Below are 25,228 nucleotides of genomic sequence, written 5' to 3' on the forward strand. Positions count from 1 at the left end.
AAAATTCAAAATAATTTTGAAGAAATAGTTATTATAGATTTTTATATCTTTTGTTATACTTACGTGGATATTTAAATAAATTCATAATAAAAATTTTAATATTGTGATTATAAATTAATTTAAAAATTAAATTAAATTAAATTAATAATTCACCAAAAATTCACTTTCCAATCAGCATTTGCTTGGGAATATTTTTTTTTTATGACTCACTGAATGACCAGTGCCCCGCGACTGTAACTCAGTTTTGTCTCTAACCTCATATATATATATACATATACATATATAAATTATATATTTCCCTTCAATTATTGATCTAAAAAATTTCACACCATTTTTTATTATTATTATTTTTATTAAAAAAAAAAAAAAAAACATAGACCCACCGCTTTCATCACCTTCGATCACCATCACCGTCTTCTTCTAACAGATCTCTTATCCATTCTTCGAAGCCCAAATATGAAATAACCAATATATGTGTATATATGTATGTATATACTGGTTTCTTTCTGAAATTAAAAAAAAATTAAATGATGGATAATAACACAACCACAGTGATTACTGTTGTCCAGCCACCACCACCATTCCCTGCTCCTCCTCGAAGCATCGATTTATCTCCACTCGAGTTCATTCTCGCTCTCATCGCCGTCATCACCATCCCCGCCTTGGTCTACGCTTTCTATTTCGCCCTTCCCTGTCCTCCCTACTCTTCCCGCCGACGTCACCGGAGCTCCGACGATGTATCCTCCGCCGCCAATCATGCCAATCCGGAGGCGGCTTCTGGTTTGAAGTACCAGAAAGAGGCGCACGTTAAGGAAATCGGCAGCGACTGCCCTGTTTGCTTATCGGCGTTTGCCGATGGAGAGGAGGTTAAACAGTTGAGCGCGTGTAAGCACTCGTTTCACGCTTCTTGCATCGATCTGTGGCTTAATTGTCACGCCAATTGCCCGATTTGTCGGGCTACTGTCGCCGTGAAACGGCCGACTCGTCCCCGCAATTTGCCGTCTGGTAGAGAGGATGATCTGCAACAAGGTTTGCCGGATGCCTCTGCTCTGGTTTGAATTTTGATTTCTTCGTCATTCTTGCCTTGAATTGTTTTGAGGTGAATCTGAAGCTAGTATTATAAGATCTGTGAAATTTTCCTTCAATCGAATGGAAAGTTCAGTACAGGTTTTAAGAGTAATTTGAATCGTCAATAGTTCTATTCTTTAATCTTCAACAGTTGAAATGAAATGAAGTAGGGCTAATTTTGATGGCCATGTTCGTCGTCTTCTCTTTCCCTGTTCAAGAAGAAATTCGAGGAACCATTGTAGCTTTTGTGGAGTCGATGACCAAAGCCATGGAGTGAAACCAGAGTAGTTACAGGTTATTTTCTGATTATTAATTAATTAGGAGTTTAGTTTTAAATTTATATTAAAAAAATTTAATGATGTATAATAATTACAATGTAAATAAAATATATTTTTAATATTAAAACAATATTTTATAATTTTTTATTTTGTTTAATTAAAGAATTAATAATTGAAAATGTTTTTGTACCAACAAAAGTTAAAAAGGCAGGTGAACAGTCATGCGAACAATATATTTTACAATTTAGTGAAGTAAATAAAGCATGTATATATATAATACAAAAGGTTGAATTTGCTAATAGGGAATCATCCATCAACATAAATATAACCATAGTTCTCTTTCGGTCAATATTAAACATGAAAATTACTCATCGTTTCATCAACAAGAGACTTCACAAAATACTTAATAAATTCATACATATGTTCTGATAGAAGTGACATGAGAAAATCTTTATTCCCGGAAGGTCTCACAACTTTTTTTTATAGAGAAACATATGTAGATTCTCATAAATAATAAAAATTTAGTGATTTAGAGTAATACAATGACATATATTTATTTAAATAAATTATATTATTCTAATATTTTTTAAATTTTGAATAATCTGTTTAAAAGAGTTCGACTCATTTAAAGTAAATAAATTTACATAATTGTATAGATAATATAGAAACAAACTTAAATTTTAAAGATTATATTACTAAGTATTCCTGGGTAGGTCGACATGTTTCTTCTAACGATGAAACTATAAAACTTATTCTTCATGACAGTGGATATGAGATTACAATGCACCTCTTAAATGATTGACAACCTTTTCTTAGTGATCGGTATAAGTTGAATACTGATGGATTTGCTCAGGTGATCTAGAAGACGTTACTTTATGTAGCTTGATTAAAAACAATTATGGAAGATGTGTAACTAGATTTATGTATGGCATAATATTTGGTGTTGTGATATCATTTGAGATTCAAGTTCACTCATAAGATATGTATTAAGAGATTAATTATTGAAGTTGATTCATTTTATCTCATTAAACTCTTCTATAGTTATTTTATCTATACTAGTTTTAATATAGTTTTATCGTTCAGATTTATTATATTATTAACAGTAATTAAGATATTTAGGTAACTCACATTTATTATAAAATAATATCTACCTATATCAACTGATAATATAGACTCATAATGCTCATATTAGTTTACCTTAATTTTCGAGTACCTCATATGAGTTGAAGCGATTATTATATTTTAATTTCTTTAATATTTTTTGAGGTTGGTTCATTGAGATGTAGAGTTTTTTTATTTATTTGTGTCAAATTTTTTTTTTATTTCCTCTTCGCCTTGTAGACAAAATAAAAATCGAAACTTTTATGATTTAATTGCAACAAAAATATTTTTAAGATTAAATTTTAAACAAAATAAATATTAACAATCTCTTCATGGTAAATTTTTTTAAAACAAAATTTTCTTATATTAAAACTTTTTTTTATTGAATATCACTTTATATTTACTTTTTAATAATATAATTCTAACTTTAAATGCAAATTAATAATTAAATTTCATAATTTAAGTTCGTATAAGACACATTTAAATTCAAAAATATATTGACAATTACTTTTGTGGATATGGGAGAATCAAGGTGGGGCCATCACCTCGAGACATAAGTTCAGATACAAATTAACCGTTAGATCACCAAGTACGAGCCCATCGACGGTCGTGGATTACCCGATTAGCCTCACCCGGTACAAGAAAGACCAGGATCAGTACCACCGTACAAACTTGGCCGCGTCGCATTGGATCACAACTTGCATTTCAAATTATACTTCCCTCTCCAACGAACAAACTTCAACAGTAAACTTCGAGCCGACAAAAACCTTTCACCGAAACCAAACTATCTACCTCTCCACCAGTTTAAAGCTAAACCCTAAAATTTCTCTTCTCTGTCCTGAATATCTTCACCAGTAAAGAATTTCAAATGAAACGAGCTCATCAATCGTATTCTGTCAATCGGTTATGGCTGATGCCAGTTTTGACCATCGCCATTTTCTCTCTCTTGCTTCTTCTCACAGTTATTTTGAGTCTCAGTAAACCTTCTTCAACAACCGGATTTTCTTTTAACAGACCGAAAATCGCTGATTCATACCAGAGTCTCGCCGAGCCGTCGGAGCTCCCTCGGCTGCCGAAATTCGCTTATCTGATATCCGGCACGAGGGGAGAAGGGACACGTGTAAAACGGCTTCTTCAAGCGGTTTATCATCCGAGGAATTACTATGTGCTGCATCTCGATCTAGAAGCGCCTGATGCGGAGAGACTCGAGCTTGCGAAGTATGCAAAACTGGAGAACGCGATTGGTGGATTTGGAAATGTGATGGTGATTGGTAAGGCGGATTTGATCACCTATAAGGGTCCAACAACAGTTGCCAGCACACTTCACGCGATCGCCATCCTGTTGAAGCAAGCCGAGGACTGGGATTGGTTTATTAATCTCAGTGCCTCGGATTATCCTCTTATGTCTCAAGACGGTAATTCTAAATTTCTGCTTTAGTTTTGATTTTCTTTTTCTCTTCTCCGTAATGAGGGGTTCAATTATTAGTTTACTGAACACTGTATCAATTACTGAAGTACCTAGAGAGATTGCATTTATTGCATTATTTATGATTGCATTTGTTACATTAAAACTTCATCAATTCTCAGACACCACTAATCTATTTTATTTTATTATTGGGCCTGAAAGATTGTCTTGAATTTGTGGTGCATAAGATGGTTGGGAGAAAAGAGGAATTGACAAATTTTTCAATTAAGAGAAGTTATTTAGATTGTTTAGATTTATTTAGGTATTATTTTAGTTTTCTATTTATATAGATATTAAGTACTATAGGAATTAGATTCTTTTCGATTTTCTTTTTTTGATTTTCTTTATTAGTTGCAATCACTGTCTATATAATGGCTAGTAACTAAAAGGGAAAGAAAGAATAAATGATGATGAATTAAAAACATGTTCTTAGGATTTTATTCTTTGTTTTTTCTCATTTCGTTTATTTGATTTTTGTTTTTCAAACCTATATCCTTTCAGTCTATTTCTCCCTATATTTATGGACGTTGATCTTTGATTTCATTTGGCCTCTATTTAATTTGGGTTTCTAACCTAAGTTTCCTCTATTTCTAAACTAGTCGACAGACAAGTTAGTTTAATTATCACTTATTCAGCATTAGTTGGTTTTAGAATTCAACTTCTATCTCTACTTTCTACCATTCTTACACTACATAAAAGAACTGTAGATTCTTCCATCGCATCTAGCTAAAAGAAATCCTAACAAAAAGAATAAAGAAAAACCGAACAGCCAAACAACCATGAAATCTTTCGATTTATCACCATACACCAAGAGTAGTTAGCAACACCACAACCATTATGTTCAGACAGCACTGACTAGCCCCAGGAACTGTTGACTTAGACCACCAGAAACCATGTCACTTGCTTTTAGTCTCCCAAACTGTGTAGCCCTAGATCTTTGTTTTCCTGGCTGAAATGAGTAGCACTAGCCGCCAACCTGGAATCCCTGAAGGTCGATGCTGAACGATTACCAGAGAACCATGAATGGTAATCAAGTGCCCATGAAAACGAGTGGGCTTTAACTTTTTTGCTACTGTTTCTTGGTTGATTCACCCCTTATTCAACCGGGTTTGGTCTAACCAGTTTGGTTCAAACTTGTACAAACTGATTTTCCTTCCATATAGACTCGTTTCTAAGATTTCTCAGTTTGTTCTACATGTTTTTTATTTTACTTTGATGATATTGAATTTGATAACTGGCTTTAGAAAAAATAAAATTGAAGGTAACAACTTGGTGTGGAACCATACAAACTTATGGTTTGTAATTTATCACGTAATCTAGCTGTTTAGTCATAATGTGTTGTACTAAGTTTTTGATCCTTGTGGATGCATAGGGAGTATTAATATTGTTGGAAACTGTAGTTAATTGTACTAATTGTATTATTTGTTTCCTATTTGTAAAGATAGTTTTTTCCTATAATAGGCTTATTTAATCAGCCTACTTATTTTCCTAGGGTTTCCTTCTCTGCGAGTAAGATTGTGCATAAATAGTGGTGTATTGTGTCATAAAATTATATCCATTCTTCTAATTCTTCCATAGATACGTTTCCACAAAATCAAGCTTGTACTTATTTAATGTTTTGAAGAGGCTATGCATGCTAAAATTATTTATATAGTTGTTGCATTTATAGTATTCGTTGTTGGACGAGTTTGAGGTGTATTCGACCTATTTGCAAGAAATAAAGAACTATGGGATACTCTATAAGAACATAAAAATGAGGTAAAATGTTCAACTAAGTTTTCTCATAAACTAGAAGAGTCAAAGTTTAAAGTTCCTTCTGAATTACTAGTGGCAGCTCAATAGGTTTTGGCTCTTGTTGAAGTTATTTCTGCTTATAGTAATGATATTGACAATCCTTCTTTCAATGATCTTGTTTTACTTCTTATTGCTATTGAAGTAGTTCTCATCCATGATGACTACATTACAGAAATATTTTTGGATGATTTCGTTTTGCTTCACTAGTTTTATGATCTAAGGAATGTTTTATTCTGGTTAGCTTTCAATTCTTCTATAAATATTATCAGAAGCCTCCATTTTTTTGAAGATTATAAAGAGTCTGTTTGAGCCATTCCTATCTATTAGCACAAGAAACCTTTGAAGGTTTACCAGAGCATTAAGCTCTATAGAGAAATAGGAGTGTGATTAATTATAGTTGACTGTTGTCAAGCGGGAGCCAAAGTAAGTTGGAGTTGTTGTTCTGTTAACAGAAATGTATAAAAAGTTTGATGTTGACAGAACCTAGGCATGTAAGACTGTACTCATTGATAAATCAATCTAATTCTCTCTCGAATCCTCATCTCTATCTTTATCTCTCCTTTATAACTTTTGCTACAAACTTGTTGGAGGCAATGTCCAAAGCTCTAGACAAATTGGGACAGAGCAGAGACTCCATGGAAACACAAGCTGCTGTGGTAACAATGACCAGAAACAAGGGAAAAACCATAGCTGTGGATCAACGCATTCAACAGATTGATGAATCTGTAAAAGAGGTTGATTGGAGGCTGTCTGATTTCATATTAGAAATGTATGAGTTGCAAAGACAGATGCACCAACAATTTGACCAGATCGTGGAGCTTCTATGGGGTAAAACATGACTGTCCGACTTTAATGCATCGGTAAGTCCCTGACCATCTACTATTCCTTCTGATAAAGGACTTCTGCCTATGCCAAAAGTGCGAGAGGCTTGAGGAGTGGTGATGATGGAAGAGCAAGGAACTTCTATAACAGTTTATTGCTTAGGATTAGAATTCTTATTTTTGAAGAAGTAAATCCTTTGGGATAGATTAGAAGGTGTATTTCATGGAGTTCCTAACTAATAGATGATTGAAATGTTGAATTAAATAAATCTTTAGAATAGAAACTCACCCTACATTCAATTAAATGAGAACAAAAAAAAAAAAAAAAAATAGTGAAAACATACCTTGATCCATTGTGGAAATGATTGTTCTTGATGATTAGGGTTTGATTATTACAATTTAAAATAATCTTAGAGTTTATAAGTTTTTCTGTTGAAAAAAGAAAAAAATCTCTTGACAGTTTTTGAGAACCATAATTCTTTAAAAACACATATGAAAAGGCACATGCTTTCATTATTTCTAATTTGTCTCATAATCAAATTAGAAATAACAATTTGGTCTCTATACATTAAATCTATGACAATTTAATATCTTAAAGTTAATTATCAACTTTATTAGAACACCAATTAAAACGATACACATTAAATCACATATGTGTGCTCATATATTGAAATTTTTTCCAACATGAGATTGCTTATCTCTATCTTGGAGAAGTGGGTGATGTTTGATTAAAAGGTTTGCATGCGAAGAATGACAATCAAGACTGAGATCTATTCGTAGAAGAATTATTTCGAAGGTTTGAAGGAACTTATTGCAGAGTTAACCAGTATTCTTTCGAGACAAAATGTAACCGGTCCTTGAGGCCTCCTCGAGTTGGGCCCAAAGCTTGGCATTTCTTTTTGATTCCTCAAGCCCATTAATCTTACTTGGGCTTTAAGTCTTCTGGCTTGGACAAACTTGGCCCATCTCTTTAAATAATCAATTAGGAAAGAGTTCAAGAATGAAATTACTTTCCTATTCTGAGCATTCCTCATTGATACAAGATTGCATCTTTGGAACTAATTATAGGCTATTTAGGATCACATCATCCACCCCTTTTTCAAAAAGATTCATTCTCGAATTTGGACCTTCATCATAAGGAAAAAGATTAGTGATTACAATAAAAAACAAACCATATTTCCCTGACATGTTTACTTTGTTATTGGTCTATGTCATAGCTTGATTTACAATTCCTTCGGGATCTGGATCAAATATTTGTAGCCCACTTGCATGGTAATTAGCCGAAAGAGGAAAATAGTATTACTACGCAAAGAGTGGTTAGGGTCAAAATGAATCTCCTTGTAGGTAAATACAATCAAACTTCTCTTTTCACAAGAGATATTCCTTAATATTTTATCCCCTTTCAAGAGTCACAAGTTGCCTTCCTAAGACCAATCAAAAAGAGATTGAGGCTAAAAAGGCGGCCAATTTGTGTCCCAAGTGTAGAGACAAAGATTACCTTGGCCATCAATGCTGCACCAGAATGGTGATGGCTGTGGAGGAGACAAAGGAGGTTGGTGAAGTTGATGATGAGGAGGAGGAGGAAAAAGTTGAAGGAGAGGAGGGCACAAGAACATCTCTGCAAGCCATAGAAGAGGTGACAACTGGAGGAACTTTAAAGATTATAGGAACAATGGGGGCCGAGTATCATTTTACTTGACAGTAGAAGCTCACTCTCATTTATAGACGTGGATGCTGCAAACATTTTCAAAGACGAATTGTAAGCAACAAATTGTGTGACGGTGGTAAATGGTAAGAGAATGACTAGCAGAGAAGAGTGTTTGGAAGTGAAGGAATTATGCATCAGTATAAGTTCAGGTACAATTTTGGGGTGATAGAGTTGGAGGGAGATATGGTATGATCCTGGAGGTTGACTAGATGAAAAAATATAGTCCTTCAGTTTTTGACTTCGTGAAGTCCATAGTTATATTTAGATACAAAGACATGGAGGTACTGTTGAACATGGCAATAAGGACCCAAAGATTGTTGAGGTTGTCGATAGATGAAGTTGTCATGAAAAAGTTATTTTTTATGTAATGAGAATCAGAGTAGCTAATAGTAACTATAATATCCAAATTAATTTTAATGTAATTTAAATTAATTTATAAATATAATTTTTTAATTTTTTAATTTTAATTTAATGGAAAAATGAAGGAAAATAGGTGAAAGATGAAATTAAAAATATTTTTGGGAAAAAAAGGTAGAAATTTAGGTTTCGAGGGTATTTTTGAAAGAAAAATCGAAAACTGGGGGTCAAAACGCAATTTAGAAATGTACCACGTAGGACGCTCAGTCAGTAGCCTCGACGAACTAGAACGCGCTGCGTGGTAAGGGATGCTGACGCGGTGCCACGCGAGAGGTCACGTGGGCGATCCGCATGCCCGCAATCGAATGACCCAGATTCGCTCCCGCGCGCACGGACGGCCTGGATGCATTCCCTTCCCAAACACAATCGGACGGTTAGATTTAAACGCGATCAACAGTTCAGATCCACTTCCTATTTAAATGCGATCGAACGACCCAAATCAGATTGCGATGAATGACCCAGATTCACTTCCTATTTAATCGCGATTGGACGGTTCAGATCAAACGCGATGGATGACCCAAATTAAAAGGGAATGGATATAAATAACCATTTTCACACCAAATCCTAACCCTATTCGCCAGACACCCTTGTCGGAGAAGAAGACCCAGCCGACGGGAAGGAGAGCTGCCGCCACCTGCCGCCGTGCCGGAGCCACTTTCGACTGCCAAAAGAAGTAAAAATTTCTTCATTTGCTCGAAATTCAATTTTAAACACTCTCAAGGCCGAATTGGAGCAAAAAAACCGGCGGATTGATCGGAAACCACAGGTAAAGTCCGGGGGTACCCGCGGTGACGCTGCAGGAAATTTAAAAAAATACCTCCGATGAGACCCTTCCTGATTCTCGTTCTACGTAATTCTTTCACCATTACAACCACTGTTTTTTTCTCTACAGGTTGACTGAAGTAAAAACACCCAACTGCAAAGGTGAGCCGGCGGAGCCGTCGCACCGGAGAACCCAACCGCCAGTGAGTTTCAGTTTTTTATTTTTTTTAACCAACCGAGATCGCTTAACATGTTTTCTCACAGGAATGATGCAAAACCGGTCGAAAACAGCCGATCTGAGGCAAACCGCCGCTGTCACCGGTGGAGCCGCTGTGCTGAAATTCTGGAATTGGCCAAAAAGAGGTCTTGACATCGATTTTGGGTTTTGAGGATATTTGTAGGTATTTATAGCGCGTTTTAATTCCCGAAGAAAAATTTAGAGAACCCGAGGACCGCCAGTAGGCGCAGTCAACAAGTTTAGTTTTTTGAACATCAATTTGATTAAAAATCACTCACCCTATTCTCTGTTATGAAATTGATTTTTAATTATAAATAATGTAGTATTTTGTACAATTTAAAAAAATATCCATAATTAATTACATGTCATTAATGGAGTCAAAATCGAAAATTATTTACTGTTGATTTTGTTGATTGATTTTACAGTTTGAATACATTATAGTATCTGATTGATCGATTTTATAGTTTTGAATACATGTATTGTTGGTTTTATGTGATTACGGTTGAATTGAGAAACTAGAGATTAAAGGTAAACGGACATTATGTGATTAAGTGAATGGATGAAACGACAGCCTTATTGGATATTTTGGGAGATGATGGATGGATCGGGTATATAAGGAACCCTACCGTGAATGTTGCCTCATACTGGATGAGGTATCGAGACTTGGTAATTTAGCGTTCATATCGGACGGGGTATGGAGACGGCTCGTTTTACCCTCATACCGGACGGGGTATGGGGACGACCCGTTAATTAGAAATGTTAAAGGAAATGGTTCATTCATTGTGGGAACATCCTTATGAATCCCCATGGATACCAGCAGGCTGATAAAAGAGAAAATTGTTGTTCCAACTAATTACATATGAAATCATGAGATGTGTTATGTTATTGTCTCTATAATTTGTAAATCTCGTTACGGTAAGAAGACGGTAAACGATTTTACTTATGATAAATGAATTTGCTTAATTAAGAGTTTCATTAGTTGTTTTGATTTTTCTACCAACCTTTATTTCTGTGTCGGTGAATAGCGTGAGATTTTTACTGGTTTAGTGTAATTCATTCCTTTATTAACAATTTCATATCAAGAAAATCAGGATTCGGAGACCGACCCACAAGAGGGTTGCGAGTAGGATGCCAGTTTTATTTATTTTCCGTTTATCGCTTTAATTTTTTTGTATTTCTTTCAAAAAATAATTCCTGTAGCACTATTTGGTACTTTAAATTATTGTATAAGAAATGTAAAGCTTAACTAATTTTTTCGTTTTCACCCTTAATTTATGATTTATTTCTTTTAGAATTCTGGGATTGTTACAGTAATCGAGAAGAATATGAGAAAATAGGGGCCAGTTCCCACAACCAAAGGTTATCTTGGAAAAGTTATAGGATGTATACTAGGAATCAAAACGGTTTCTGCCCAATTGGACCTTTGGTCATGCCATTCCATTAAAGGGAGACAGTCAACTGGTTAATGTTAGATCCTGTCAATATGCCTATCCCTAGAAAAATGAGATAGAGCAGCAGATGACCAGAATGTTACAAGATTCGGTCATTCGATCGAACAATAATCTTTTGTATCCCCAATACTTTTGGTAAGAAGAAAGGTACTAGATGGAGGTTTTGTGTAGACTACCGTGAACTCAATTCAATCACTATGAAGGACAAGTTTTCAATCCCATCATTGATAGTTTTTTAGTGAGAAAATTTTTATTGGTTGATGAACATTTATCAAATTAGACAAACTGTGAGATATGATACAAAAGATGTTTAGTGTATTCTCTTGTACCTTTGTAGAGTGCTATAGGTATATCATTATCAGACTGTGTAAGTTTTTCGAGATTTAACTGAATTTTTGGATGAGGGTTAGACTCTTAGATCGACTTTAGCTCAGTTCCTGACATCTTTCTTCTTGTATATACTTGTGTTACCAATCTTATTTTGTATCTCTTGATTATCTTATTTGCTTTATATTTGATTGTAAACACCCATTTGCATCCCACTGGTTTTTTGTCCTTGGGTAAATCCACCATTTATCAAGTTTGGTTCTTTTCAAATCCTTATATTTCCATACTTATAGCGTTTTTTCATTTTTTATAGAATAATGTCTAAGATACTGTGTTAGAGATGAACTTAGCACTCTAGCTTGAAGATGATTTCTTTTCAGGCCTTGTATGGATACAGTCCATCTGAATATTTGGATACTACATAGACTCCTTCACAAGTAGTGCAGAATTTCTTACTTGAAAGGCTGCAGATTAGTCGAGACATTCGGCAACAATTGCTCAAGACTCAACACATATCTAAGCAATATGCGGACATGCGCTGTAGTGAATGGCAATTCAACATCATGAATTATTTCTGTTGAAATTTCAGGCTTGTAGGCAAGGTGGGAGAGGTTGCATACCGGCTGAGTTTGTCGGTTACTTCCTGAATTCACCTGTTTTTCATGTTTCCCAACTAAAGAAGTATGTTTAGGCAAAAAATTGTATTTTCAAGGACTGCCGCAGTTAGACTCTGAGGGAGCTGCGCTCGTGTTGCTGAACAAGATTCTACAAGTCAAAAAAATTCTCTGGAATGAAAAAGAAGTTGAGCAAATCCTGGTCCAGTGGTATTGATGATTGTACGTGGGAAGACAGACTTTTTGATGCAGCAATTTCTTGAGTTCAACCTTGAGGACGAGGTTAATGTTCAGGGAGAGGGGGGAAGGAGGGGTATTGTTAGCACAGATAATCCTCTGAAGGTTTGCCAAAGGTGTAAAGCCCTATAAAGAAGTAGGAGGTGCGATCAATTGTATTTAAATGTTGTCAAGTGGAAGCCAAAGTTAGTTGGAGCTGTTATTTTGTCCCAAGAAGGTTGATGTTGTTAGAATGTATTGATAAATCAGTCAAAATTTCTCTCAACTCTCTATCTCTTTCTCTTCTCTAAATCTATAACTCCAAGTCGTTGAAGCTAATGTCTTAGCTCTTGACAGTATCTTGATGTTTCATCACTTCGAAACTTGAGCCTGAATATTCTCCAACTGGGTACAATTCTGCAGAACAAGAAGTTATTTTCGGGACAAATTTTCAATTAAAGAATCTTTTTGTAATGATTATTGCTATTTGGTTTTTTTTTCCCAAAAGTTCCGTTATTTATGTTTATTTAGTCATTGTATACATTAATTTCGTATTTATATAGATCTAAACTATTATGGAAATTAGAATTTTTTAGATTTCTTTTATAATTTCCCTATTAGTTGTATTTAGGTTTCTATATAAAGGCTAGTAGGTAGGTAAGAAAAAGAAGAATAGACAATATTGAATTAAGAATTTATTTGTTAGGATTTTATGTCCTTTTATCACTCTCTTTGTTCTTTTGGTTATTGTTTTATTAACATATCTTGCTTAGTCTATTTTTCATTATATTTTTTTCACCTTGATCTTTAGTTTCCTTCAGCCAATCTTTATTCTTCAGTCTCTCACCTAAAATTTCTCTATTTCTAGACTATCCATGAGACGAGTTAGTTTAATTGCCGCTTGTCCTGCATCACTTGCTCTTCTTTCTATGGGTCCGGCAGGTGTAAACCTGGTCAGTAACTGGATTAAGATCATTGGTTTTGACAATGAGGGGCTATTCAATTTTGTTTTTCTTTTGTTTTATTTCACTGCACCTTGTTCATATCATTTTGAAGGAACCTTCTGCCTCAGTGTGAATTAGCAGATTGTCTGCATTATTGGCCTTTCCAAATGATTTATATAAGTATTTAACTTGGCATTTTCTCTGCTACGCATATTTCAAAGATTTGTGGGGATTTATCAGTTATGCTGATCCTATCTTTTGGTTCTTGCTTCAGATATCCTCAACATATTTTCATACTTGCCGAAGGATCTGAATTTCCTGGAGCACACAAGCAGTATTGGTTGGAAAGAGTAAGGGTCTAATGTGTTTTGAAATGTAAAAACATCTGTATCTGCTGGTTATAGCTTGTCTATATATAATACTCCCCTGTACTTCTCAGGAATGAAAGAGCAAGGCCCATAATCATAGATCCAGGACTGTATCATCCAAAGAAATCTGGTGTCTTTTGGGCTAAGGAGAAAAGATCTTTGCCTGCTGCTTTCAAGTTATTCATCGGTAATGCTTTAATGTTGTTATGGTTTCTGTTTCTGGTCGATAATCTTCTCAACCCCACTGGAAGCCTAGTTTCTTTGCACTTGTATATGAAATGTTGTATAATCAGTAGATATTTTGCAAACTGAATGTGTAAAGTCTAGTTATTAGTACTTTATATTGCATCTTCACGGATTTCGGATGGTAAATAGTTGAAAAATGAGGATTATGCAGACTGGACATCATGCATTAAAAAAGTAGCTAGCCAATATGGGTATGAAATTCTCAAATTTTTTGTTTTGGAGTACTAATGGGTCACTTAATGTGACATGCATTGATATTTTAATATTAGAGCATAAAAAGGCAACTGCAATTTTCTAGAGTTGTTTTCAGTTTAAGTTCTTGGAAAGCAATAAATGTAGCTGGGGATTGATGCAACTCTAATGCAAGATTTCTTTTTGTTCTCTAAGGTTTTATTTTTTTTAATCCTAGAGAGTCTTTAGTTAATATAATTTTGTACTACTTAAAAGGAATCTCCTCCAGTTGAACTAAGTTGATCATTTTTATTGTGAGATTTGCAATTGTTTTTTTGCTAAGAGTGACGGGAACGCATTTGTTCTCTCAGTACTCTCTCTCTTTCAGTTTTTGTATATTTTATTCTATTGCGAGAGTTGCGATTCTTTCTATCCTATGTTTGGTTCAGTTCTCATTTCATTCCCATTTAATTTGTACCTCGATTTTATATACGGCTCTTATGTGTGCTTGGTTCATTTTCTATTAAATTCCTAGTTTTACTTCTCATTTTAGTCATGGTAGGAGTAGTTCAATTGCCATAGCCTGTCTTCATTGAAGGAACTTAACAGCCTAGGAATATGACTTAGGTTCTTCAGGTAAAGGAGAGGAGACAACAGTAGCAGCAAGAAAACTATCCTTGATTTTGGGCTTAAGATGACTTATGCCACTTTGAGTCAACACTGGATGGAAGTGAGAATGGGAGGATCGGAAGTAGTAGGTCCAGAAGCATTGAAGGGCACAACAACGGTGGTGGCTGGTGAAATCTGAGTCTTAGGTTTTATTATTATTATTATTATTTTTCTTTTGAAAATAGGTAATAAGAGGTTCTGTATTGGATATACCTTGTGATGGCGAACTTGGAGTTGATGACTGGAGATGACGATTAGCCTTAGTAATAGAGGAAACCTTGGATTTGAGAGTTGAAATAAGAGAGGAGTTGATGATGAGGTTGACAGAGCAAACCAAATACTTAGCATAGTAAAAATCGTGTTCACAGAAAACAACATGATGAGAAGTAGTAACCTTTTGTATTTCAACATGAAAGCAAAGATAACTTTTGTGATTGTCTGAATATCCGATGGAATCACATTTAGTGGAGCAATGCCTCAATTTGTTATTAATTTGGAAGATAGATTTGGATAACATGTACAACCAAATACCCACAAATGATCATATTTAGGCAACTTGTTATAAAGAAGTTCAAACATATTCAAATTCTGAATAGAAGAGGAAGGTAGTCTGTCAATAAGATGTGCAACAATCTTGAGAGGTTCTATCCGAAAATAGGAGTCATGGAGGCCGGAAAAATAATGTATAAACCATATTGACAATGGTGAAGTTTTTAGAGAAAGTAAACTTATAATTTTTTTATTTCTTGTTTTGTTTACATTTAGAAGATATATATAGATTAGTTATCTTTATTTTATTTGAACTTTAATTATAGGATATAATTATACTATTAGAACTCTAAATAATATAATATTCTACTTAACATAAAATCCTTATCAACACTCTCCCTCAAGTTGGCGCAAAGATATTACACATGCCTAATTTGCAAATCAGGTTCTGAAGAGATTTGTTGTATAGTCCTTTAGTGAAAATATCAATCACTTGATCGTCAAAAGATACATGATATAAGCATAGAGAGCCACCAACCATCTTCTTTTTTATGAAATGTCGATCAATATCAATGTGTTTTGTCCGATCATGTTAAACTGGATTATGAGCAATATTAGTTGTTGCTTTATTGTCACAAAACATGGATAATTTCTCATTTTTAAGCAGTTTTAACTCCCTTATTAGCTTTTGCAACCATAGTACTTCACATTCTCCTTGGGACATTGCTCTATATTTTGCCTCAGCATTGGAGCAAGTAACCACATTTTGTTTCTTACTTTTCCATGTGATTAAGTTGCCTCTTACAAGTGTGTAGTAATCTGTAGTTGATCTTCTATCATTTAGGGAACCAACCTAATTGGCATCTGCAAATGTTTCTATTTTAAGGTAATCATGCTTAGAAAAGAGCAGACATTTTCCTGGTGTAGACTTCAGGTATCGTAATATGCAGAAGACAGCATGTAAATTAGTCTCACGAGGATCATGCATGTACTAGCTCATAAGACTAACTGCATATGCTATATCGGGTCTGGTATATGAGAGATAAATGAGTCTTTCAACTAGTCTCTGGTATCTTCCCAAGTCAGTTGATGTACCACTACCTGCTTGCAATTTGTGGTTGCCTCAATAAGTGATTCTGCCGATTTGTTACCCATCATATCAGTATCTTCTAATAAGTTTAGAATATATTTCATTTGAGAAATGAAAATCTCTTTATTAGATCTGACAACTTCAATCTTCAAGAAATATTGCAATGTTTTTAAATCTTTTATTTCAAACTCTTGAGTAAGAAGTTCCTTCAACCGAGCCATCTCATTTGTATCATTTTCAGTCACCACAATATCATCCACATAAATAATGAAAAAAGTGATTTTACCCTCACAATGTTTAATGAATAAGGTATGATCCGCATTACTTTGTTGATATCCAAAAGAGATCATAACTGTTCTAAACCGTTCAAACCATACTCTTAGAAACTGCTTCAATCCATATAAAATCTTTTTTAATTGACAAATTGTATTCTATCATCTTCAAATTCAGGTTGGAATTTACATATACACCTCTTCTAAGTCTCCATTGAGGAATGCATTTTTTACATCAAACTGCTGTAAATTCCAATTAGGGTTAGCTGCACAAAATAAAAGTATCCTAATTGTGTTCATCTTCGCAACAGGTACAAATGTCTCCTGATAGTCAATCCCATAAGTTTGAGTAGATCCTTTAGCCACCAATCTAGTTTTGTGCCTTTCGATCGATCTGTATGCTTTGTGTTCTATAGTGAACACCCATTTGCAATCAATTATATTCTTTCCCTGTGGAGGTGAAACAAGTTCCTATGTTTTATTCTTTGTCAATACTCTCATTTCTTCAATCATGACTTTCTTCCACTTGAAGTCTCATAGAACTTCTCTCCAATCCTTTGGAATAGACACAGAGGAAACAGATAAGAAAAAATCTCTATAGGAGGGAGATAGAGAGTCATAGGAAACAAAGTTAGATATAAGGTGCTTAGTGCAAGTTCTCGTTCCCTTTCTAATAGCAATAAGTTTATTTGATAAATTATAAGAGAAAAATAATTTACCAGTATTTTATGGAACCAAAGAAGATTCTTGACCTAGAACAGATTGCATAATAATTTTTTCAGACTTCTCTATCCTTGAATACCTTTTCAAGTATAATTTATCTATATGTCCAACACTATTTATTTTCTTGATTAAAACTTTCTGTAATAGAATTCTCCCATTGAATATGATTCTCAATCGATACCCAATTAGGTATCATTTCTTCCTTCTCACTCTTCTCCTAAAGAGGTGTTGGGTTTGAGTTGAAGTAAGGCTCATTCTATCTAAAGGTAACATTTATAGTTATAAAATATTTTTTAAATGGTGGATGATAACACTTATAGCCTTTTTGGGTAGAAGAATATCCAACAAATACACATTTAAGAGCTCTAGGTTCTAGTTTACCCACATTTCTAGCATGAATAAAGCACACACATCCTTTTGGGGGAACAATATAGGAAGTTTTTCCTTGCAAAACTTTTATATGACTTTTAAAATTCAGGATCCACAAAGACATTCTATTGATAAGATAGACAGCTGAGAGAGCTGCATCTCTCCAATAACTCTTTGATAGATTCATGGTGAACATTAGTGATTGAGATATCTTTAGTACGTGTCTGTTTTTTCTTTCAGCAACTCTATTTTGTTCACTAGTGTAGGCACAATTTGTTTGATGAATTATCCCATTTGACTCCAAGTAGGCACGGAACCCACTATCCATATATTCTGTACCATTGTCAGTTCGCAGAATCTTAACTTCAGTACCAAACTGTGTACATATCATTTTGTAAAAAGATTGAAAACGTAAAAATATATCATTTTTTGCTTTTAATAGATGATTCCATATTAATATAGCACAACAGTCAATAAAAGTAACAAATCATTTATGACCGGAAATAGAGTATTCTGAGTAGGTCTCCACACATCAGAGTGAATAGTTTTAAAAGGATCAATACTTCTATTATTACTTAAATGATAAGAGCTCATCTTTTGTTTAAGAAGTTTGCATTTATCACAAAATAAAGATTTCATATAAGTTTTTTTAAATAATTTAGGATATAATTTTTCTAAAATAAAAAAGGAAGGATGTCCCAATCGTCGGTGCCATTGTAGTATCTCCATATTGACTTCTTTATTTCTAATGGTTGCTTGATTTCCAATTAAGTTCAGATGTCTATTCAAGACATATGAGCCATCTTGCAGTCTACCAATGCCAATCCTCTTCCTGGTTTGATGATTATGAAAAAATTCAATTTTACAGTTGAGATCTCTAGTTATGACACTAATAGATAAAAGATTATCATAAAAACTAGACACATGTAAAACTGAAGATAGTGTAATAGTAGGAGTATAATTAATGAAACTTGTTCCCGATACGGGGGTGTATAACCTATTTGCTATACGGACATTATCCCCTTCAGTACAAGAAAAATAAGTTAAGGATTTTTTATAAGAGTCTGTCGTATGTCTATTAGTTTTAGAGTTTATGATCAAATTATCAGGAGTAGAAATAGAATGAACAATACCTGATTTTCGCATATTTGATGTGCCAACAGTTGATGGAAAGTTAAGTTGATTCAGAAGGCGTTTCAGATATTGAATTTTTTATGTGGAAAAAGCTCTAATGGATAATGAACTGGGTGTTTCCCTAGTTTCAACAAAATTTGCTTGAGCTCTTGTGGTTCTAGCTCTTTTTCCTCCCTGACCTTTAATTGATCTTCCATGCAACTTCCAACAAGTTTCCTAATGTGTCTTGGCTTGCCACAATAGTCACATTTGTATATATCTCTGGATTGATCAGACTGAGCAACTAATCCAGCTTTTTCAACTGGTGCAATGTGAAGCATGACATTTCTTCTACTCTTTTCTTGTTGAACATAAGTATAAGTTTGTTCTAATGAAGCACTTAGACCCGCATTTGATCATATTCAGTGTTCAAACCAGTTAAAAAACTATAAATTCGCTATTTTTCTATCAATTTCTGAAATTTGACTGTATTTGCATAGCACTTTGCTTGAAAATCTTGATAGTAATTTGACTCCTGCCATAATCCATTTAGTTCAGAAAAATATTGAAAAATAGTCATCTCTCCTTATTTTGTGTTATGAACTTTATTTTAGAGTTCATAAATCTGGGCGTCATTACTCATATGTGAATATGTAAGATATGTTGCATTTCATATTTTTTCGGCAGTGTTAAGCAACAGATATGTTCTGACAATATAGAGTTGCATGGAATTTATGAGCCATGACATTACCAATGAGCTCTCAGAATCTCATTTATGATATAAACTATTAACATCCGGTTTCTTCACCTCAGCAGTAATGTAATCTTGCAATCCTCTATATTTGATAAATAATAAATAAGATATCGACCAAATAAGATAATTAGTTCTATCAACTTTTACGGGACTGATTTGTAATGAAAGATTATTAAAACTAGTAACACTCACTTTTTTTACTTTTATCATTTTAGAATACTAAAATTAAGAAGAAAAAATACCTAGTAATGAAAAATAGACCTCCTATTTGCACCAAAGAGCCAAAAACATAGAACTAAATTTGGTTTGGCTCTAAACAGCTTGGGTTTAGTTCTAAAACGGCTTAAACTCGGTTCTAAAACGACTCAGACTCGGCTCTAAAACAACTCAAGCTTCGTTCTAAAACGGTTCAAAGTCGGCTTGGCTCGTCTTTTCAGACAGATCTTTGAACGTGTGCAGAAAAAGATAATGGTGTGGCCTTTTTTACCTGCATCTATTGATGTGCGGCTGTAATTTTTTACTAGTGTTTCTGAATGTGCGGTTTAAATTTTTACCAGCGTCTCCGGATGTGCGACTGTACCTTTTCACTGACGGTTGTATATTATTACCGGCGCTTTCGGATGTGCAGCTGCACTTTTTACCGATGTCTGCGAATGTGATGTTTCAATTTATACCGATGCCTGCGAATGTGCAGCTTCAACTTTTACCGGCACCTGCGAATGTGCGGGTTCAATTTTTACCGACGCCTGCGAATGTGCAATTTCAGTTTTTACCGATGTTTGCAAATGTGCGGCTGCAGCTTTTTACCGGTGCTCTGATACTATGAAGTTTTTAGAGAAAGTAAACTTTTAATTTTTTTATTTATTGTTTTGTTTACATTTAAAAGATATATATGCACTAATTATTCTTATTTTATTTAAATTCTAATTATATGATATAATTATACTATTAGAACTCTAAATAATATAATATTCTATTTAGTATAAAATCTTTATCAACAAATCGTTATATGCATATGTTCAGTCATACCATTCTATTGTGGTGTTGAAGGATGTGACGATTTGATGTACATGTCATTGTCTTGAGCAAAGGTCTCAAATTTACTGTTGATAAATTCACCACCACCTTCCACTGGAGTTTGTTTAATTTGCACCCAAACTAGGTGAATGTATAATTATAGAAACTGAAATAGGTACCATATACCTGGGATTTTCTTTGCATGGGGAATGCTCGTATGAAGCGAAAATATTCATTAAGGAATAAAACATAATATTGACAATTAGAAAATGAAAGAGGTCCAAACATATGAATGTATTATTGAGAATAACTCAGTGACATAAATAAATGGCTGGCGAAAGAGAAGCCTTGTGCTTTTGCCTTTCAAACAAGACTCTCAATTAAAAGAATCAAATTCAGAAATTAATGAAGGATTTACATAATCATTTTTAAGTCTAGATAACGTCGAAGAATTGCAATGTCCTAAATGATGATGCCAAAGCTTAAGACTTGATGAAAGAGAAATGTAGGATATATAACCAGAAGAGGGAAAAACCAAAGCTGATGATGGAAAAAAATATAAATCACGTGGTTAATTGCATTTGAGAATAGGTGTCTGAATCTTTAGGTTCTTAGCACAAAAACCAAAAGGATCAAATTCTATTGAACAAGAGTTATCTGTAGTGAAACGTTTAACTAAGATGAGATTAGTAGTGAGAGATGGCACAACAAAAACATTGTTTAGGTAAAATTTTTTACCAGAACAATTTAGGACAGAAGAACCAATATGAGGGACATTATGGACCAAACTATCTCCAAACATGACTTTGGAGGTATTTCTGAGAGAGGAAAAGTTGAGAATACCTGGTGTGGCTTTGATATGAGAGGCTGCCCCAGCATCAGGCAACCAGGAAGTTTCATGGGTTTCCTAGAGTTAAAGAGCAGCAAATAACTTTTACATTGGATTAGGTTGGGTCGTGAGTTGTGTGTATACTTACCTCGTCAGTGAAGGACATTCTCGGGCAGTGTAATTATTTCCCAAATAAAATTGGCATTGAAGACTTGTAAAAAGCGATTATAGTGTTGTGTTTGAGGAGTTGGACCAATAATTCAATTTGAAAAGTGTTGATGAGAATTAGGAGACCGATGGATAGGTTGGTGGTGACTCTACCATGTGATCGTCCATGTTCCCTGTAACTAAAAGTAAACTTTCCTCATGGAGGTTGAGAAGATTGATTCATGGGAGCATGCGATTATTAAGAAGTGTTTGTGGCAACAAAAGCAGGGGAATTCACTGCCAAGGAAGGCTTTTTTTGTTGTGCAAGTCGAACCTCTTGGAGATATTGTGCAGTCCGAAGGTCGACAAAGGAGGCTAGCGATTTTTGGGAACTTAAAACTGATGACAACATTCTCATATCAAGGGGAAGACATCTAGGATTTGAAAAACCAAATCTCATTTAGAGAGCTTATCGCCAATAGATACCAAGGAGTCGAACAGAATCTTCATCTTTTAAAGGTATGCATCAATTGACAGATCAGATTTAGAGGTACTATAAAATTCTGATTTTAGTTGAAGAAGCCGAACAGGAGCTTGATCTTGGAATAGTCTTTCAATAGCAAGCCAAGCGTCTCTGGCAGTGTGAGAGTCATTGGGTTTGAGAAGGCTTCGGAGGATGTTAGGAGAGACTGTTGCTTGAATCCATGAAGCTACTAGAGTATCAATCTGCTTTTATAAAACATAATCTGGATTTGGCACCTATTGTCTGTTCTCGAGGAGACTTACACTGTAGCCTTGAAAAGTCGGGAAGAAAAGGAATTTCCAAACTAAAGAATTAGTGAAATCAAGTTATCGATTAACATGGTTGTGAATGTTGGAAACACCGAAAGGAGGATGAGAAAAAGCATGAGAAAGCTGAAGGAAAGAGGAGGGGCAAGAGTCACCTAAGTGGAAGGAGAAGAGAGACATGTTGTTTGATCAAAAGTTTTTTTTTTTTTTTTTTGAGGAGATTGATCAAAAGGCAAATAACAAAAATTATTTATTGTCATATAAATAGTGGAAGTGGTGTGGATCAAAGTATATATAACAATAAATATAAAAATCAGCAGACCTTCTTTTAGGTAGAGTGGCAGAAAGGGCTACTTCGCAGGAGAGAGAATCACTTATTGAGAGAGTTTGAGGCTGTTGGTGCTGCAGGAGAAAGAATCACAAAATAAGAGAGAGCCAAGGCAGTAACATTTCTTATCTGATATTTCAAAAAAAGAGAGAGCCAAGGCAGTAGTTCTGCAGTGAGAGGACAGAGACACAAATAACAGAGGCTTTTCTCTATCAATGTTTCTGTAGGAGAGAGAACGGAGTCCTGTGCTTGATTAAAAATGGCAGAGACAGTAGAGATAAACTGACAGTCTGGTAGAGGAGAAGAAAAAATTGTGATCGAGGGAAGAGACAGCAACTGAAGAGAAATTAACGATCGTGATGTAAGAGAGAAATTTCGCCTGAGGAGAGAGGAAAATTGCAATTCTAGTTTGCCTGGCAGAGGAGAAAAATTGCGCCTGAAGAGAGATAGAAGAGGTTTTGACCAGAAGGGCACACGCACTATTATTGGTCTGAAGAGAGAGAGTTTGAGAGATAGAACTGTTGAGAGCTGCCGTAGGTGCACTGTTGGGAGACGCCGAAGGTGCAGACGCAGAGTGGAACTTTTTTTTTAACAGTAGACCAGTGGGTTAACGGAAAAATTTTAAATTTTTTTTACATAATATGTTCTAATACATGAACAGATGCGAATAGGATGATCCTATTCATCACATGAACATGCTATTTTATTTATATACAAGATGTAGAGTCCTAATCTAACTAATCTTAGGTTCTAGAATCCTGATGATACAAAAACAATGCTATGTTAGAGCTATGTACAAATGACAATACAATTAAAAATAAGATATATTTATCCTTTTATCCCTTTAAATCAGACACATCCGTATGGTAACATCATTTTTGTTCCCAGTGGACATCACCTTTTTAGGAACAACAGAAACATTTGATATTCTGGAAGTGAAGTAAATTGTATTAGCTCAGAGTTTATTTGTTTATTTATTTTTTTGATTTTCTTATTTGCATGTTATGCTTCTGTTCCAACGTGTTTCAGTCTTTTTGGTCTCCAGGATCTGAATGGGTGGTCTTGACAAGGTCATTCCTTGAGTTTTGTGTTTGGGGATGGGATAATCTTCCCCGCACACTTCTCATGTACTACACAAATTTTCTGTCATCCCCTGAAGGCTACTTCCACACTGTCATCTGCAACCACAAAGACTACCAGAACACTACCATAAACCATGACTTGCATTATATAAGGTGGGACAACCCTCCAAAGCAGCATCCATTGACTCTCAAGTTGGAGCACTTCAATGACATGGTTGAAAGTGGAGCTCCATTTGCCCGTGAGTTTGCAAAGGATGATCCAGTTCTCGAAAAAATCGATAAGGAGCTTCTACGGAGATCAAATGGCAGGATTGCACCTGGTGCTTGGTGTTTGGGGGATTCTTTTATGGGTAAAGATCCTTGTGTAATTTATGGAAATCCAAATATTATTAAGCCAACTGTAAATACAAAAAGGCTTCAGAGGTTAATGATCAAACTCCTGGATCCTGAAAGTTTCAGATATAAACAGTGTAAATAGTTATTGTAATGTACATTACTCCTGCAAATCATTTTTTACCTGTTATCTCCTTCTGATAATCGAGATTGTATATGTCAACGTAGAATACACAAAGTGTTAACACAAAATTTTATTTGTCATCTTAATCATATTTTAAATAAATCTCATAATCATAAAATGAATTGAGTATAATTATAAAATTGATTGATAAAAATTAAGAGAAGTTGAAGAGATTTTATGATACATACAATTGTTTAGGATTTTCTCAAAAAATTTCACTAATTCGATATTTTCCTATTAAAATCAAGGATATGCATCAATTCGATAAATTAATTTCACTCTGCAATATATTCAAGTTAATCAAATTTCGAATAAGATAATAGTCTTACCAAATTTTCAATACTTATTATTTTTCTTTGTAATCTAAAATATCTTCAAGTATGACTTCATCATCATGATTGAACTTTCTTCCTCAATTTTTGCAACTAATTCATGGGAGGTATCTACAAGCATGCCCAATCTTTGATATTTATTACCTAAATTTTCTCAAATCCATTAGGAGTAATACTAGAAAGTATGACTTCTTTTGGAACTCAATTTTTTTTTTTTTAAACTTCATGTAATATATTTCTTTTAATTAGATATGAATGAGATGTTAAAATTAAATCAAACTATATCTGAAACTATAAATAAATCTCGTATTAAATAAAAAAAATAAATATAGTAGAAAAAAATTTCGTGTAGTACGGTAGATTTTCCTAATCGACACGCAATTATAAAAAGTAATATTTTCTGCTGACGAGATAATATGAAATAACTTAAACGCACGTATGATTTGAGAATTATAACTATTTTTTTTTAAATCGTCAACTTTTATTATTTCTTATTTTTCTCATCATAAAATAAAAAATTACAAATATAATATTTACACATATTATAAACATATACTTAAATATGATGTATTAAAGTTTATAATTATTTAAATATAATTAATTATTTTTAAACGAACTTAATAAATTAATAATTTATTACGCATGTGAAACCCCGAATTAAACTTACTAATCGATAAAAATCTAGTATAGAGAACTTGCATATTTATTCTTAAAGATCT

The 25,228-nt window shown here is 34.1% G+C and overlaps 2 protein-coding genes across 2 annotated transcripts; both read left to right on the forward strand.

Annotated features, from left to right (window-relative positions):
- The first annotated feature begins 358 nt into the window (after nt 1-358).
- LOC110826207 (RING/U-box superfamily protein) lies at nt 359-1,256 on the forward strand. The gene has a single exon (XM_022056808.2). It carries the CDS (start codon nt 528-530, stop codon nt 1,056-1,058), a length of 531 nt encoding a protein of 176 aa, XP_021912500.2. The 5' UTR covers nt 359-527; the 3' UTR covers nt 1,059-1,256.
- A 1,723-nt stretch (nt 1,257-2,979) lies between these two features.
- LOC110811470 (Core-2/I-branching beta-1,6-N-acetylglucosaminyltransferase family protein) lies at nt 2,980-24,197 on the forward strand. The gene is made up of 4 exons (XM_088210219.1): nt 2,980-3,862; nt 13,479-13,554; nt 13,644-13,759; nt 23,624-24,197. Exons 1-4 carry the CDS (start codon nt 3,316-3,318, stop codon nt 24,136-24,138), a joined length of 1,254 nt encoding a protein of 417 aa, XP_088066345.1. The 5' UTR covers nt 2,980-3,315; the 3' UTR covers nt 24,139-24,197.
- The last annotated feature ends 1,031 nt before the right edge of the window (nt 24,198-25,228 follow it).

This window comes from Carica papaya, chromosome 8 (genome assembly GCF_054855325.1).
Source record: "Carica papaya isolate Zhongbai chromosome 8, ASM5485532v1, whole genome shotgun sequence".
NCBI classification, from domain to species: Eukaryota; Viridiplantae; Streptophyta; class Magnoliopsida; order Brassicales; family Caricaceae; genus Carica; species Carica papaya.

Coding starts and splice junctions, on each gene's coding strand:
- LOC110826207 (XM_022056808.2), top strand. CDS start 528: ATGATGGATAATAACACAACCACAGTGATTACTGTTGTCCAGCCACCA.
- LOC110811470 (XM_088210219.1), top strand. CDS start 3,316: ATGAAACGAGCTCATCAATCGTATTCTGTCAATCGGTTATGGCTGATG. Junction 13,555..13,643: donor AGCAGTATTGGTTGGAAAGA/GTAAGGGTCTAA, acceptor TGTACTTCTCAG/GAATGAAAGAGCAAGGCCCA. Junction 13,760..23,623: donor TGCTTTCAAGTTATTCATCG/GTAATGCTTTAA, acceptor TTTGGTCTCCAG/GATCTGAATGGGTGGTCTTG.